A 16,827-nucleotide genomic window follows, 5' to 3' on the forward strand; every position below is an offset into this window, starting at 1 on the left:
CCTGTCTCCGACTTCTACCCACTGAGGTGGTCTTGAATGCCAGCCTCGACTTAATTTCTTTAATTTTCTTATTTACGCGTAAACGGTTGTCTCCAGTTGCCCTGCAGAACTTCTCCCCGGAAGCCTTTTATTTTGGTGCTAACAGTGTACTCAATTATCCGTAATAACCGTTCTCAGCGGTGGGAACGGAGAAGGGCAGGCCATCCGCAGGACTGCGACCCACTGTGAACTTAGACCCACTGCCTAGTTGATGCGTGAACATCCTGGTAACTTAATTTTTCCCTTTTGTTTCTCCTTTTCACTTAATGATTTTCTATGTATTGTTGCAGACATCTCAACAGTGAGCATGCGCTGGACGATAGAAGTACAGCCCAATGTAGAGTACAAATGCAGGTTGTACAGCAGTTAGAGCTACAGGTAAAACCACATTTATTTTTGATATTACCTCAGTATTCCTCCACTTCCAAATTTCTGTAGTGTTCTGGAATGAGTTCCTGTGTACTCATTATTGAATGGAAGGTTTCAAAACCTGTTGTTGTCCTTTCTTTTATCTTATTTTATTTTACTGTATTTTATTTACTTTTCTCTTTGGGAAGGTTCAGCTTCAGTTCCTTCTTGGGCACTGCCGCTCAGACATTTCAAAGCTCTGTGCATCCCTGTATATGCCGCCAACCCTCAGCCTCTGCTTTTTAGCTCTTCCATCTCTCTCTCTCTCGCTTTACCTCCCTTCTCTCTTCTCCTTTTAACTTTTCCGGTTATCTGTTGTTGGTCTAAGCCCTCTCCGTTGCTAATATTATTAACCCGAAGTTAGGAAGACGAGCTGGGGAGAGAGATGGGGAGTGAATGAATGGAGAGAGAGAAAGAGAGCGAGCACGTGAGTGTGTGGGCAAGACTGAGCGAGCCAGCACACATGCAAGGCTGTTCTCCAAAGTTAAAATAGAAACTGTATGTGGATTGATGCCTAATTTTTCATTGTCCCCTTTTTCTCTCCATCACTGAGAACAATTGAGAGTTCACTGCACAAATTTTAAATATGTACACTTACACCCACACATACATATAAACACATATTAGGTACATATAATATATATCATGTAGATATCAGATATATATAGATATATGTGTGTGTGTGTGTGTGTATAGAGAGAGAGAGAGAGAAAGAGAGGGGCGGGGAGAGAGAGAGAGAGAGAGAATCTTGTATTTGGAAATTCACTGGGCCATGAGGAATGTACTTTATGACTACAGAAAATTAACGTCTGCAAATGTTCCTGTGGATCACATTTGGGTGAGGGGCATTTTAAGTGTGGGTTCTACTTCCTGATGTAACTTGTTGATGAACCCCACCATATTTTAACGGTAATTCCCTCCTTGGTGTAATTAATAGAAAATTCATTTCTAAAAGTAAAAATTGGGTCAGAAATGGAGATTATTAAAATGTACAATTGCAAAAGGCTGACCCCACAAACCCCATTTATGCAGCCGAGTTCCAAAATGCTTTTGAGTGCTTGATGACTCACTGTGGCTTCTTCCTCTGGCTGGTTCAGTGTAGGCAAGAGGTTAGCCGACTCGGGGAAATTAAAACAATGTTGTACATTATATTGTTACCAGCCATCGAAAAGCCTATTTTGTATGCAAGACAGCAATGCCGAGATATATGGAGAGCCCTAGGCTAAGTACAGAAGATAATTACATTTGGAATTTTACTGAGTTAAGTCATTTACAGCTTCAAATAGTTGCAGAGAAAAATCAGCCAAAACACACTTAAACTTTTTGTTTTGACTTTCAGGATAGAAAGGATTTTTTTTTTTAATTAGTTATCATCTTATATGACAAATCACATTTTAGTTTTAGTCAGAATGTCTCAAAAGTTATTTTCTTTAAGTAGTTAATATTTTTCCATTCAGACTACAGATATGAACTTATTAGGACAGTGGGATATTTATACAGGCAAAGGGCGCATCGTAAAATCCCCGAATTCTTAACATAAGTCTTTGGAAACGTGTTTAAATTTAGCACGTTTTTTGGGAAGGAAAGAAGGAGTATATTTATCTCACCCCCAGAGTTCACTGGTGGTTGAAGCATAGGAGGAAGCCCTTAAAGAATTGGGTTGAACAAAACAAACTCCATGGCTATGGCAACCTGGATTTATATGTCTCAGTGGTGGTGTTTATAAAGTGATCCAAGTTCCTGCATTTATGTATCTAATTGATAAAATTAAATTTTTAATGATCAGCTAGAATAAACGGTTTACCAGAGGTAATGGTTCACCGAGGTTGGCGTTCCAGACTGCAAATCTGAGTGCGGGGCCACTGTTAACTACTCAGGAACTGACTATCTATTTTATTCACTATTCCTCACTCTCCACAGGAAGCGGGTGGGAGAAGGAAAGGAGTTAGATGATCAGTAAGTCAGGTGGTTATCTCCTGGCAGCTTTCATGTTGAGTTTCGGCACATGTGGCCTGGGAGTGGTACAGACCGATATGATGACTCTTGGATTATTTGTGGATTTCATGGAGTCATAGATTTCCCTTCATCCTCCAGTCCTACATCAAACCCAAGGCAGGTTTTTCAACTTTTGATTGGAATCAAAGATGATCACCTGGCCAGAAGTCACTATGTGGTAGTTAACCGGTCATGTTCCTTATAACATTTTTGCTAGCGAGTTTGCTTTAATGGAAGAAGGCAGGGCTGATTCTCAAGAGTTCAGTGTCTTCCTAGCTTGAGAGAGTTGCTGCAACGATGACACAGTGCTTGTCGAGAGCAGGGGTTGGAAAACTACGGACCCTGGGCCGAATCCCATGAGCTGAGAAAGGTTTTTACACTCTGAATAGTTGGGGTAGGGGAGGTAAGAATCAAAGGAAGAATAAATTATATGAAACTCGAAGTTCAGCATCCACGTATAAGGTTGTATTGGAACACGGCCATGCCCATTGATTTACGCATTATCCGTGACTGCCTGTGCTCTACAACAGAAAAGTTGAGTAATTCCAACAGCGCCTCTATGGTCTGCAAAGCTGAAAATATTTACTATCTGGCTGGCCCTTGCAGAAGAAGCTTCCCAAGCAATTCCTGATCTAGAGGAGCAGAAGAAAACAATTTGCATCACATTATTAGCAACTTGTTCCCTTAGGTTCCTGGCTCCCTAAAGGTTGGCTCGCCCCTTCTTATTTCATCCTTCTTTGCCTTGGTATATAAAACCCGTCTAGTCACCATATTGGTCAGGTTCCCCCAAGGGCAGCTTCACCTGCAGTTATTATACTTGCCGATAGGGGGGGTCGTGGAGAGCTGGCTGAGGGATATTCATTCATCCATCCATTTGCCTACTCGTGCATTTAGCAAACATTACCCGGAGCCTGTAACATGGCAAGAGCCTTGTTGGAGCCACTAAGGAGTATCAGAGTGAGTGAAATGGATAGGGCTGCCCTCCTGGTTCTTATACCCTAGAAAAAAAAAAATAGACTATAAATAAATAGCTCTCCAGTGGCGCTGTGGCGCTGTTCATTCATCGGGTAGTGTTCGCTGACACTAATGCGTTCTTGAAAACATCAGAAGCGTGCTCCAAGGAGACTTTCAGTGCTAGATAAGGGCCAAACCCAAACAGGTTTTACCCATTAGTTATTTAATCAGATGAAATGCACAAGAAAATGTCAGCAGTTTTCTGTGCCCGATGCCCTTATCAAGGATTAGATGGAGACTCTTTGGGTGGCAGACCTGGTCTGTTTGGGAGAGTTTGGGGCAAAGTACAGTTCTACTCACAGCCAGACCCATTTGAGGCTTCCTGTTTCTCTGATGTTTGTATTTCCATTTGCCATTTCACGCACCCATGTCTGGAAGTGTACTTTTTAATTGACTTAACTAATCATCCTTGTGCCCAGAGAACCCGAGGTACTGGGGAAGCCAGGTCCGTGCAGCAGCTAGGCTACGTGGAAAGGGTGTTCTTGTGTCTCAGCAGCCTTTCTATCTCGTTTCCCGTTGGCATCACCCACCGTCACCTCTCGGTTCTCCCAACAGCAGACTGATATATGGGGCATGCCCTGTATATGACTGAGCCAAGGGCTACTTCTGTTTCCCTTAAAGAAGGCATTTCCCGGTCCAGGAAATACCTGAACCTCCAAGTATCTCAAAGTCTGTTACACAATTACCATTTATTAACTCGAATGTGAAAACCATTTGTGCCACTTAGCACTACAGGAAAGAGCAATCAAGGCCTGAGCGTGTTCCCAAAGGGTGATCACTGTTAGAGTAGGATGAGACCACCACCACCCAGACTCTCTCTGCAGAGCGGTCCTGAGGCCTCTGGTGTTCACGTCTGGGAGAGAGGTCACACGTGCGCCCCCATTGTAAAAACAAACCCACTAAGCTCAAATTGGATCTTACAGTAGAGATCAACAGAGGCTCATTATGTCTACTCTGGAGAATCATTGTGAAAGGATTCCACTGGAGAATTCGGGAGGACAGAGTCAGTCCCAGACGTGACCAAAGCCAGGGAAAACCGCTGGAGTGCTGTCCCGTGTCTCTTGCCAGCCCCCAGATCGAAACCCCAGACACCTCAACTCTGACCCCAAACAGGAGGAGGCCCTTGCGTTTCTTACCGACAGTCAAACCTCCCTAAAGAATTTTATGCAATTTTTTAAAAATCACCATTGTTCCCCTTGGAGGATAGTGGGGTTGGCCATGTTTCCCTTTATGGTGCTCTGTGTACAACACTGCACTCGAACCGAAAGGAAAAGCCTTTAAGATTCTCGTGGCAGAGTTCAAGCGACCAGGCAGAAATCAAGACGATGGGTTATGGAGTCTGGCTTAGACCTATCTATGCAGCACGGGGTGTGAGATGCATCTGTCTTGTTTTTATTTTTGTTGGAAGGTATCAAAATACATAATGCATGTTTTCTTAGCAGTGGACTCCTTATGTAGAGCTTGTTGACAGAGAAAGGTTGGTTAATTCAGTTCTCATGTTACACCCTGTTACTGGTCTCACTGAGAGAGAAGGCCGGGCGGGGGGACGGTGGTCAAAAAGACATCTTAGTGGGCATTTGAAGCCCTTTGGAATGTTTCTAACTGTATTTCATTATGACAAAGGCAGTTGTAATTTTTTGACATTTGTCGATGGACTGGATGGGGATTAGCCCCAACTATTACCAGCAAGCCGAGAAGTTACGGGAGATTCTACACCGTGCACGTAGGCACCTAACATGAAGACAGACGGACACCAAAGAAATCATTTGGGTCGAGGACAGGGAATGTCCTTTTTGAGGTCAGGGGATGTATTCTAAGATTCCACCCGTTAGATGTTCTCTGTTGACAGGAGTCTTCTGGATGATAGATAGTCATGGAAATGAGTCAGAAGTGGAGGGGAAATCCCTGCCGTCGGTGTGCACGGTCTTACATCGGTCATGAGTGTAAGGCTCCCTCCCCACAGGACGGAGGGGCAGAGACACAGGGAGTGGGGACGTATTGAGAGTCAGGGTCGCCCCCCCCCATCCCCCCAGTGCCATGGCCAGGGTTGTAAGGAAGCACCTGAAGCTTCCGTGAGAGTTGAGCACCTACTGTCCCCCAGATTTAAACCCATACTCATACAGTTATGTGGGTTCACTCCAACGGGAGATGCTCAGCCATCAAGCTGGGGATAAGGTATCTCGGTGGCTGGGTCAGAATTCCATTTTGGAAAAAGGGAAAAGCATCCAGTTTAACAGACGACAAGCAAAAACAGTCTTCTGATGGACTTGCCTGTCTTGGAAAGACGTTCGTGGTATAGATACAGTTTTCTGGCCGTATTTATTCTTTTTAATCTGCTGTGTGACCTTACTCAGTCCTTAACCTCTTTGGTGTACGAAGATGGACTTTGAAGGAAAGAAAAGAGGAGCCTGGGGGGTTCGGCCTGCGTATCATGTCCAGGGCGCAGCATGTGTCAGGGGACACGGCTCAGGACAGGCTCCCTACAGCCCCTCAGCCTCAAGACCCTTTACAGTGGATATTGAAAGCAGCCAAAGGGAAAAGAAGCCACCCACTCCGTGGGGATGAACTGCCTGGCCCCGGGCAGGGAGTGCGGGTGGAGGGGTGCAGACCTTCTATTCATGAGTCACTTGATTCCATTCAGTCGCTGTTCATCAAGCACCTAGTGTATTCCAAGCCCTGGATATAGATAAGTAAGGCAGTTTCTTCCTTCCTGTAATGTGGAGGTGTCAGGGAAGAGAGCTCCTGGCAAGGACATTCCAGTCCAAGGGAGCCTCTTGAGAATATGCCTAGGTTGTAGGAGAGGGAGAAGGAAAGTGGAAGAATATTGTGTTCTTTTTAAAATTCATCTCTCTGTTCACCAGGATGGGATGGTGACCAGCCATTGCAGTTCGCTTACCTGGGACTCAGGGATTCCTGGGGCTTGGGACTTTCAGTTTCAGAACCAGGAGAGTCCTGGGCAAGCTGGGATGAGTTGGTTACCCTCACAATCCATTGGAATCCATCGGTTGTAGAAGAGATCTGTGGATTGCCCATATTCTGCTTGTAACTGTTTCATAAAGGAGCTCGGAAACCATTTGAAAGGATATTTATCGAGCTCCTACTGTATTTTACCCTTAATTTCACTGAATCCTCACAACCCCTCTGTGAGTAGATTCTACCCTGTTTCCTCCATTCCCAAGAGTCATGTTTCAAAGGGCGAATCTAACCTTTGGAAATCAGTCTGTGTCTCATACATGATTCAAATGAGCATGTTTAATGTAGTATTTCTTCTTGCTCTTTGAGAAGGTGTTACAAAACGGATGGTGATCTTAACAGTGATTGCCCTCTGAGAGTCAGAGAAGTAATTGGTGCCCTCCCCGCTTCCAAAAGAGGAAACTGAGGTATAGAAGATCTGATGAACTTGTCCAAAGCTAATGGCAAATGATGGGCAGGCCCTAGGATTGTAGCCCAGCCTTTGTAACCCATCTTCCTTTGCTTGCTCAGTGCTGCTGTATGGCTTTTTACCCAGGGGTCGTCATGGCCCTGTTAGGGAGGAACAAATTTTCCTCTACCCGTCTAGGTTCTTCTGGCTGGTCTCAGAGTTCAGTTGACATGAAGACAGAGTAACAGGAGAAAATCAAACAAAAGTGTAGCAACGTGTATACACGGGAGTGACCCAGGAAAACTGAGTCACTTATCAAAATGGCCAGAACCCTCACCATAAATAGCATCTTCAGCTAAAGACAAAAGAGGGTGTTGGGGGTAGGGGTTTGGGACTTCAGAGGGGAGGAAGGCACCTCACAGGGAGATGGAAAAGTAAATGTTTGGTAAATAAATGTTTGTGGGACCACGCGGAGACAGTGGGACACAGAGCGGACTCTCATCTCTGGGCCCTGCCGAGTTTCCCACCCCCAACCTCCTAGCCCATATTCTTTGCAGATCCCGCTGGTGGTGACTCTGTTCCGATAGGCCCTCTGAATTCTTTTAGGCAGTTGGGGGGAAGGTCAACGTGTCTGAGTCTTTTGGGCCTTGAGTCTTTTCAGCTCGAAATAATCCGCATGCCGGAGAGACATTCTGGGGTGGCAAGTTTTGGTCTGCTATACCCCATGAGGTTCTCTGCACACACCCAGGCCTTACAGACTGAGGGTTTTGAAGCTTGGCTGGTGAGGCCACGCTGTCCTCTGCCTCGAGGAGCTTTCTCCCCAGCAGTCCATGGCAGCGGGGCCAGGGCTGGAGCTCAGCGACACCGGGCTCATTCTGAAGTTTTCCAAATCCATCTACCCCAGGAACTGTAAGCTCTAAGAAAATGTCAGCGGAAAGAAAAGTGCACAAGTTGCAAATAGCAGAGGGAGAGAGTAAGCCTAACACAGATCAGTGACTCTGGGGACTTCACCTGTGATTCCTCTACCATCAGCGGGGCTGTTTGTAATCACCTCAACTTCCTGGACTTTCGCAAATATATTATCGGTCACGGGTCCCCCTTTGGACCTTTCTCACCCCATTCAAAGCAGCTCTCAGGACAGTTCCTCACAGCGGTGGCCTCCTAGAGCCTCGTGACTCTCTCTGAATAAGCTCAGAGGTGCTGGGGAAGGAGAAGTCCTAATAGCATCATAGCTTCATGTTGCCACTGCTCCGTGCCAGGGGCCAAGAGACACAGGGTCTCTGCGTGTCTCGCTCTCACATCCCCCCTTGGAAAACCAAGACGCTGCTTTTTCATAATCTAAAATCCTGCTTTACTCCAGGAGCATTAGAATTCCTAGACTATGACAGAGTATCAGTGTGCGTCTGCTTGAAATGTCAAGAGAGTCTTTAATAATAACATGTGAGGAATGTTAAGATGGTGACAGAATACAATAAAAGTCGGGAAATTCTTCGATTGGGGTGAAATGAGCCATAGGTTGCCTACCCCCTGAGAGCTGGAGTTGGCCTTCGAGGCCGAGCTGTGAAGGCCTGTGAATGACCACAGTTAGAGAGAGTGGCTGGTAAATAGCTATTTGGTAAATACTCAGTTTGGTTAGAAGAATTTCGTTTCTCCTCCTTCCATTTGCCGTTTTTTTTTTTTTTTTTTTGGCTTGTTTTTCTCCTTTGGATCGTACGCCCTTAAGAGACCCCAGGTAACAAGATCCATTCTTCCTCCGTCAGTTCTGTTGGGACCGTCACTGTATGCAAAGCTGCTGAGGAAATCTAGACCGCCCCCCTGTACAGCACGCTTAGTCCATGGAAGAGAGTGGTGTCTCCCCAACGTGCCTCGTTAGACTTGGACCCTTGGGGTCTTTCTTAGAAGCACCTATTCCCTCGTCTGTCCCCTGGAGGATTGGGCTCAGCAAGATTAGGTCAGACCCCTGTGAATCTGGGGATCGTCACTGGACTAATCTGGACTCGCCTCCCCGTAACCTGGGCAACAGTGCACATTCCACCCCGCCCCCACCGCCCGAGGTTCTGCCTACGGAGGGCAGCATGGAGGCAGGGAGAGAGGCGGAGATCTGGGTCCCCAGGCAGTGTCCCAGGTGATGTCTGGGATCACAGCGGTGTAGGAAGGTCAGACCAAGCATCCTGTCGCCGGGATTCTAGTCTTAGCGTTGCGCCTTCCCAGCTCCACGACCTCGGGTTAAATTCTCCCCGTGAGCCTCAGTTTCCCCAGCTGTAAAACACGACATGAGGGCCAGAAGACTTGAAATAGCCACAGCAGTCTGGGCTTCTGTGAACTTGAATGAGTGGCCTGGCCCCTTCTTCTCGCCATCCTCAGTACTTCCAGCATTTTTCCCCACATCCCAAATCCTTCGCTTATTTCAAGACTTCTTTTCTCACAAGTGAGAACCGCCAAATTGGGCTTAAAATGATTAGTCCTCCTGACAGTGTAGAAAATGATTGTGTTCAGTGAACCCCAAACCATGTTCCCTTTTCTCTGCTAAAAGAATGAACGTGATCTCCTTAGTTTTTATCTTTGAAGGTGGTGCACGGGGCCCCTAGCCTTCGGCAGTTATCAGCAAGCCTGGAGCGAGACCCCCGTTACAGTCTTGCCCAGTGTGGACTATCTAAACCCTAACTTGAGGTCATGGGTAATAGAAAAGGCGATGACCTATATCAGCCGAGCGGAGAAAAAGCATTTGCCTAGGACGAAGGACAGATACAGTGAGAAGCAAGGAAATAAATCCATGAGAAATGGGCTTATCTTTCCTGCGCTTCTGGTTCCCTTCTTTAAAACATGAAAATTCTCTCCCCAGTTAGCCCACCTGCGGACTCCATCGAACCCCTGTTATGTTGATCCAGATTCCTAACATATACTCAGCCAGTAGAAGTCTAGATAGACTTGACTGATTTAACTTTCCTATTAAAAAAAAAAAAGGGAGAGAGAAGGAATTAGGGTTTTTTTGAGCATTCTCGAAGCGCTAGGCTCTATGCTAAGCTTGTTATGTGCAAGAATTTATTTAATCCTCAAAACAACTCTTCAAAGTTCAGAGATTATTATTCCATATTTAGAAGGAGAAACAAAATACTTGAAAAGGTTACATAATGTGCTCAGAGTCGCAGAGCCCGGATTCGAATCCATCGAAGTCTGCTTGTTGGGTCCACGTCCTTTTTAGCCCATTTTTGACTCTGCTGTCGTTCAGCAGAATGGATGCACAAGCCTGCTAATGTAAACAAACACTGCACAAGCAGCTCCCCTTAATGTGTGGCCTGTTGTCATTCCTTTTATGCTAGGTGGTACTCCTGTACCCACCGGGAAAGCTTTGAGAGGGTAATTCTCTCTTGATATCACAACATAAAAAGATGGGTAAATTTGTCAGCTGAATTTTTAGTTGACCTTCGGACTGAATTTCCCATCCTTTTCTTTGCTTGTCGTGGGATTCAGTAGAGGGAATGCTGGAATATATTTGCTAATATTAAATGTTTGTATTCCCATATTATAATAATGAAGGGATGCCGTGAAAATTGATGGGGATGGTGAGCTCATGGAATGATGGCATAAAAAGCGCTAAAGAATCTGCAGGCTTTTTGAAGCACCAGTGAGTATTGTAAATGCAAGACAGGCACTTGAGACAGAGGAGGTGGTTTCACTAGGTGTGAATTTTTAGCCATTTTGCATAAAAAATCCCAAAAGGTGAGTTTGTCGGATTTTTTCCTTCAATTGTTAAAAGTTTGTGATAAGAGTTAGAGCTGTTATTGATGATAAAAATCCAAAACCCTTCCAAGAATATATAGGACATGCTAGTTTACACTAATAAACAGCAACAAAAACTTGGATTTTTGCCTCTTCCTGTAACCTTGACCATCTTTTATAGTAAAGCAGAACTAGGATGGTAGACTTGAGGTTGAGGCAAAATAAGGAACCCAGATAATTCTCAAAATGGACGATGAATTCTAAGTAATACTCACATGGAAAAACAAGAAAAGATTCCCTGTGGCAGTAAACCACCAGGATTATGGAGGTGGCTGGGTGTACAAAGTCTAGGTATGTGTTTGCCACGTGGTATTACCACCTTTGATCAGTAAAAGGTCAGCCTGGTAGACATTTGGAAGGAATAGAGAGGTGATGGTTTCTTCTGGTGCTGGGAATTTGGATTTCCTTCTACTTGGTCTTTGTAATTGCTCCATCAACAGTGTTTACCCCCAAATTAAGTCACGATTAATGTTCATCAGACTCTTCAGTAAGTATCACCTCCCACCCTTTAATTTGTGACGTTCAGTACAACAGACTACTTCTTGTTTTTAAAAAGAACGACATATATGCCTCCATTCCTCCTGTTCCACAGTAATTTTAAAACAAAACATTTTTCTTAATCTAAGAATGTTTTAGTTGTAACGTCGAAAAACTTAGAACCGCTTACATAAAAAAACAAATAACTAGAAAAATGCCATTGCTAACATTTTAATTGTTCTAACTGAGCCACTTCGGAAAACTAAATTCCTTTAGCATTATGTGTTCAGAGCATCTTTTAGTTTGGCTGTTCAATAACTGACTAAAGAACAGAGGGTGAATAACATAAAGTGACTCCTAATATGGTATCATTTTCATTTCCTGTTTGTTGAAAGATAAATGCTAACACTGGAAGGCTTTTTTTTTTTCTTTCTTTCTTTCTTTCTTCTTAATTTATTCCTCCCTGAACCACAAGGGAATAAAAAGAAAAAAAAAAAAAAATCAAATGTGATATGGCTTGAGACTGAGTCATCCAGTTAGGATAAGCCGAAAGCTTTTTCTTTCTTGTTTTTGTACCCTTTCCCTTTTCTCTGCCTTGCCCCAATTCCTGAAACATACCCCTCCCTTAAAACACACTTTGCTTTAAAAATGTGAGTCTTACTTGATTTGGGGGGGGGGGGGAGCAGATAATTTTAGACTTAAAAAATTAATTGTTATTTAAAAGATTTAATGTTAATTATGTGCCATTGATGGAATGCGTGTCTCTCCAATTTTAAGGCATTATTTTGGACAAATAGTCTATAAAAGTACTGAATTAAGATTTTTTTTTCCATCTCTCCCTCTTCCTCCCCTCCTCCCTCTGTCCCTCCCTCCCTCCCTCTCCCTCCCTCTCTCTCTCTCTCTCTCTCTCTCTCATATTAATCTCTTCTACATTTCCCCAAAATTCTACAGCTGTTCTCTTAACTATATCTGTACCTTTGAGGGGGATACATTTCCCACTTCTTTTACAGATATAATTATCATATGTCCCCTATGCTCAACAATCTTGAACTATCAGAGATACCATTGTGTATGAAAGAGTCCAAGGCAAGCATAAAGAAGGCAGCATGTAATAAGTAGTATCTCAGTGCCTACTACATACATCCAATTAGAAACTCATGTGCCTTCAGAAGATAATGTTTGATAGAATGAGGAGACTTGAAGTTTTGGTACGATGAGACTAGCGCATAGTAGGTACTCACATACTGAGTCCGTGAATGAGTAAGCTTATTCTGCATTCGCTTGAAAATGGGGGCTCGTCTGCCCTTGTAGCTCTCTGCCTGCCTTGCCAAAGTTGCTGGCCAGTACTGTCTTCACCTGTGCCTACCTGTGAAGAAAGATGGAGTTAATTTTGCGTAAGTGTATCTGTGTGTCTAGGAGTTTCTCCACAACCCCAACGGATGAATTTACGAGTTTTTAGCTCCCTAGCTTATTTTCCTTTGGCTTCCTCATGAATCAGGTTGGTTAATAGGCGTGATTCACGGTTTTGTCTCATAGCTGTCTGTGTTACATGGGACTCCTTGGTGCCAGCAGGTCTAGGACTTCCCAGTTAAAGGCTCATGCATCTTGTGTGGAGAAATCGCACACTAACACCTCTAGTTACTCGGAGTTTGGCAGTGGTCATATAGATTTCAAAACGATTAAGCAGTGATGCACATTTTGTCGTGTGCCAGGGGGCCATAGTGTAATTTGGAATGTGTATCGTTTGGGATGTTAAAGGAGTAATGCATCTGCATTCAAAGGAATAACAAAGCATTTTCTCCCTACCAGCTTGCAAAAGACAAAGAGCGCCTGCAAGCCATGATGACCCACCTGCACGTGAAGTCTACGGAACCCAAAACTGCCCCTCAGCCCGTAAGTACTGAATGACACCCGCGGGGAACCCTACAGTATTTCTTCTCCGCTTCCCTACCCCAAGGACGGAGGATCGCCTAGTCTGGCAGCTTTGCGTAGTGGAAGACTTAAGCTCCATCTGGTTCTGATTACCTTTCATGAAGAGGGCAGCGTGCTGGGCATTTAGGGAGATAGATATGGGATGATTCAGGCACAGTAGTTAGCCACGAGGCCCCACCATCAGCTCTTCTTTGGGACAGATGATTGATGCTACACCAAGGCACTAAAACATACTACGAGAGCTCACTAGAAGGGAAAAAACAAAACCGAACAGAAAGCACTCTTTCTGATTTCTCGATGGTGGAAACACAGAGAGAAGACAGCCAGACCAGGAAAGCAGAGGAAAAAGGCATGTCAGCATGGTTTAGCCAAGAGGCAGTGGGTGTGAGAAAAGGAGCGAGGGATAGTCCAGTCCAGTCTAACTTCAAGAAAGGAAAGAAAGAGGAAACACACTGTCGGAATAGTCAGCGGCTATAATTACGGAGAACATCTAACGGTTGCTAAAGAGTTTGAAGCGAAAATTACTCCTTCGCGGTGAGGAGACCAAACATGGTACCCTGAAATTACATTTCACTTTCAGGAATCTCTTACTTCTTGCCTTGTTCCCTTTTATTTGACTTTCAAGAGTGTCACCAAGCACAGACAGTTAATATCAAAGTGGAAGGGTGGTAGCTGAACCCCAAATCCTGTCTTGGGCCTCATTACTTGTTGCAAATTGATGGCTTTCACAGTTGTGTTTCTTGTATACTTACAGTTCTCAAAGTCTAGTAGCTTCAACTGATTATTCACAATGGAGAGAGTGCTTTGCTTCTTGATTTTTAAGATTTGTAAAATTTAAGGGTACACTGCCTTTATTTGATTTTGCTTGGAGTCACTGTGTGAAAATTAATTGAGCGTTGACAATCTATAGTTAGTACCAGCAATTTTAATCAATATGCAGTGATGCGGCGTAATGGCAAAGTATTGGTTTATCTGTTTTGACTGATTTTTTCCTATAAATAAAGCAAACATACACCCATACATGTATGATTTATGGTGATAGAAATAAAACGGAGTCAGACTATTAACCCAGCAAATATGGTAGCCTGCCAAGATGCAGTTGGCAGACAAAATTAATGTCTGAAACAGAACACATTACTGAGATATAGGACATAAAATCATTAAACACTTTGCACATCCATTTTTACTAGGGAAGAGCCCTTGGTTTCCATGTATTTTGCAGTAAACGGCTGTAGGACCCAATGTGTAGGCTACCCAAGAGAAAGGGTGGCAGGGGGAGGCCATTCAGTATCGTGGAGTCAGTAGTCAGCTGTGCTCTCGGTGCTATTCCTGTCAACCCCTTCTTTTAAGGAGGGTCCTGGGAATGCGATGAACCCAGCTAAGCAAATTGGTAAGATCCTGGCATGACTCCACTGAGTTCTCCAGCGGGTATAGGGAACTTGAAACTCTCCGGAAGTCTTCAGATGGTTGTCACTGGTTAGGGAAATGGTTTTCCCCAGGTTGAAGGGTTTGCATCTCTAAACCTAGCAACAAGGGAGAGAATGAGATTATCTCCTCCTTCCTCCGTGGATTAAAAACAATGATATGAGGTTAGATATTAAATATGAGAACTAGAATAATGTTTGGACTCCGCACTCTAGGAATATACTCATTTGGGATCTTGAAGCTCCTTGGGAGGAGGAGGGATAAAGGCAGAAAAGGAATTGCAAAACCCCACGGGGCACTCAGCGAGCCATGGCGCTGGATGCCGGCGGGGAGCGCCATATACATAGGCCTCCGTAGGCCACAAGAGGGACCCTTGGGAATCTCCATGAGGACCCGTGTTAGGCAGCCAATAAACAGGAAAAAGCAGTCCTGGGGGAAACGCACAGGGCAGGAAGGTTTGTCTTGATTAGTATTTAAAAAAATGTTTTACATGCTAGAAAATTATAACTTCGAAGGGGACCTCCTACTAAATTTATTTTTAACTGCTCTATTGAAAATTCTCTACCACTAGTCAACATTATCTCTTAGTAGCTCAGCACAGTATTTCTTTATTAAAAGAAATAGGCACGAATATTTTTGACTGAAAAATTAATAGCTTTTGAATTCATACGCAGCAGGTTTTCTTTTGCAAAGAAGTCCAATATCGCTGCACAGCACTTCTATAACCATTTATTTGGAGTCCAAGTCAAACCTTTGACAGTTAGAGCAGTGCTACAAGCCCATATAAAGAACTCCAAGATGTAAACCAACAATAGGCCATCTGTGTGAGGTTTGCCATTGTCAAATACATAGATTGTTTGGATTAGTTTATGTAAATGGACTGTTGTATTACCCTTTGGAAAAAAAAAAAAAAAGATCACATTTGTGTATGAAAAGTGGTTCCCTTCACAGGCAGCATTATAAATTCCTTATCCTTTAACTTACATGTAAGAAGTAAAAATTGGTGCCTGACAAGCAGATATTGTGTGACACTCTGTTGCCAGAGAGAACCTGCCTTCTTTTCATTCATTGGAAAATAGAAAATTTTATTATAGATACCATCTTATAAATCGGGAATTATTAAAATATGTATAGGTGAGGCATTGGGAAATTAATTATAAAAGGTAGACGTGTAGTGTTCTGCATACATTTTTACTTCTTTGCCCAAAAAAAGGGGAGGGGTGGACAGACATAGAGCAAACCCTTGATGCTTTCAACTTTAGGGATACAGAGTTATCTGATGATCGGTTCTAAGGTGCAAAAAGACTCCCTTTCGCCTGTGATTGATTTATTCCACCTGAAATAATAGAACGCACGGTGTCTGTTCAGAAGCGTATCGTTCTAGACTCTCTGATTTGAAGGAAGCAGTCCCTGGGATTCAAATCTAACCTTAGCTGGGGACTCTCATGTTAGAGTCTTGCCAGGAAGTTTGTGAAGTGTTTTTTTTTTTTTTTTTTTTTTTTTTTTTCTTTTTTCCATTTCTGTTTAAAAAGGAACTCGGTGTTTATTTTAAAATCCTTAGTCACTAAGTGATAGAATGCTTTGCTGTAAACGTTGCTTTTCACTAAATGCCATTTGGGTGGTAAGTGTCACTTGCTGTGTCCAGACATCCAACCAGTTGCCATTTCACTGCCAAAACCTTCTTGGATTGTTCTGACAGCAGCCCGTAGATGTGTTCGCTGGACGCTCTTGTGGAACTCCTGTTCCCATTTGGCTAATCAGAGGCTGTGCTCATCTCGGGAGAATCCCAAGTTTTTAGACGTGGGTCTGAGATCGACTCCCACTGGAAAGCGTGTAGAGGAACTGAATAGGGGTTGACGGTGGTCCTGTTCCACAGGTGCCTCCGGTAACATCTCCGCCTGCTTGCTTGAAAATCTTTTAAAGCGATAAAAACCTTTCCTTTCGTAGTTATACCCAGGACTCAAACTGGAGCGCACGCTGTTTTTGTGAAGAGAATTCCTGAATTTAAAATCGAATTATTGCCTCAACGAATATTTATTGGACGTGTGACAGGAAAACATAGGGTAGTAAAACCAGACAGAACCGTCCCTGCCATCGAGGTGTTTGGGGTCTCGTGGGACCAACTACCAAAGACACACTCCCAGGCTCTCCCTGCATGAGCTGTGCTCTGGGTGAGTGAGTGTGTGGACCGCTGCCCTAGACGGTGGGGTTGAGGAAAGACTTCTGGGACAAGTGACATCTAAGGTGAAACCTAAAAGGTGAATAGGGAGAAGTGGAAAGAAGCGAGTTTCGTGACTCTTTTCTCGGGTTAAGAGTAGGTGCGTGTGTCTGTGTGTCTCTGAGGAAGAGAACTGGGAAAGTGTGTGAAGAAGATCAGAGTGGAGGAAAGAAAGGAA

General features: G+C 44.0%; 1 protein-coding gene across 16 annotated transcripts in view; it reads left to right on the forward strand.

The window, feature by feature from the left end:
• FOXP1 (forkhead box P1) overlaps window positions 1–16,827 on the forward strand; it is a 599,574-nt gene that overhangs the window by 552,156 nt on the left and 30,591 nt on the right. For all 16 annotated transcript variants that reach the window (XM_082346185.1, XM_082346181.1, XM_082346180.1 and 13 more), the window contains 2 exons: window positions 330–417; window positions 12,884–12,967. In XM_082346185.1, the coding sequence (XP_082202311.1) occupies window positions 330–417; window positions 12,884–12,967 (172 nt within the window). The remainder of the gene's footprint in view (window positions 1–329; window positions 418–12,883; window positions 12,968–16,827) is intronic.

This window comes from Balaenoptera borealis, assembly GCF_965194805.1.
Source record: "Balaenoptera borealis genome assembly, chromosome: 12".
NCBI lineage: Eukaryota > Metazoa > Chordata > Mammalia > Artiodactyla > Balaenopteridae > Balaenoptera > Balaenoptera borealis.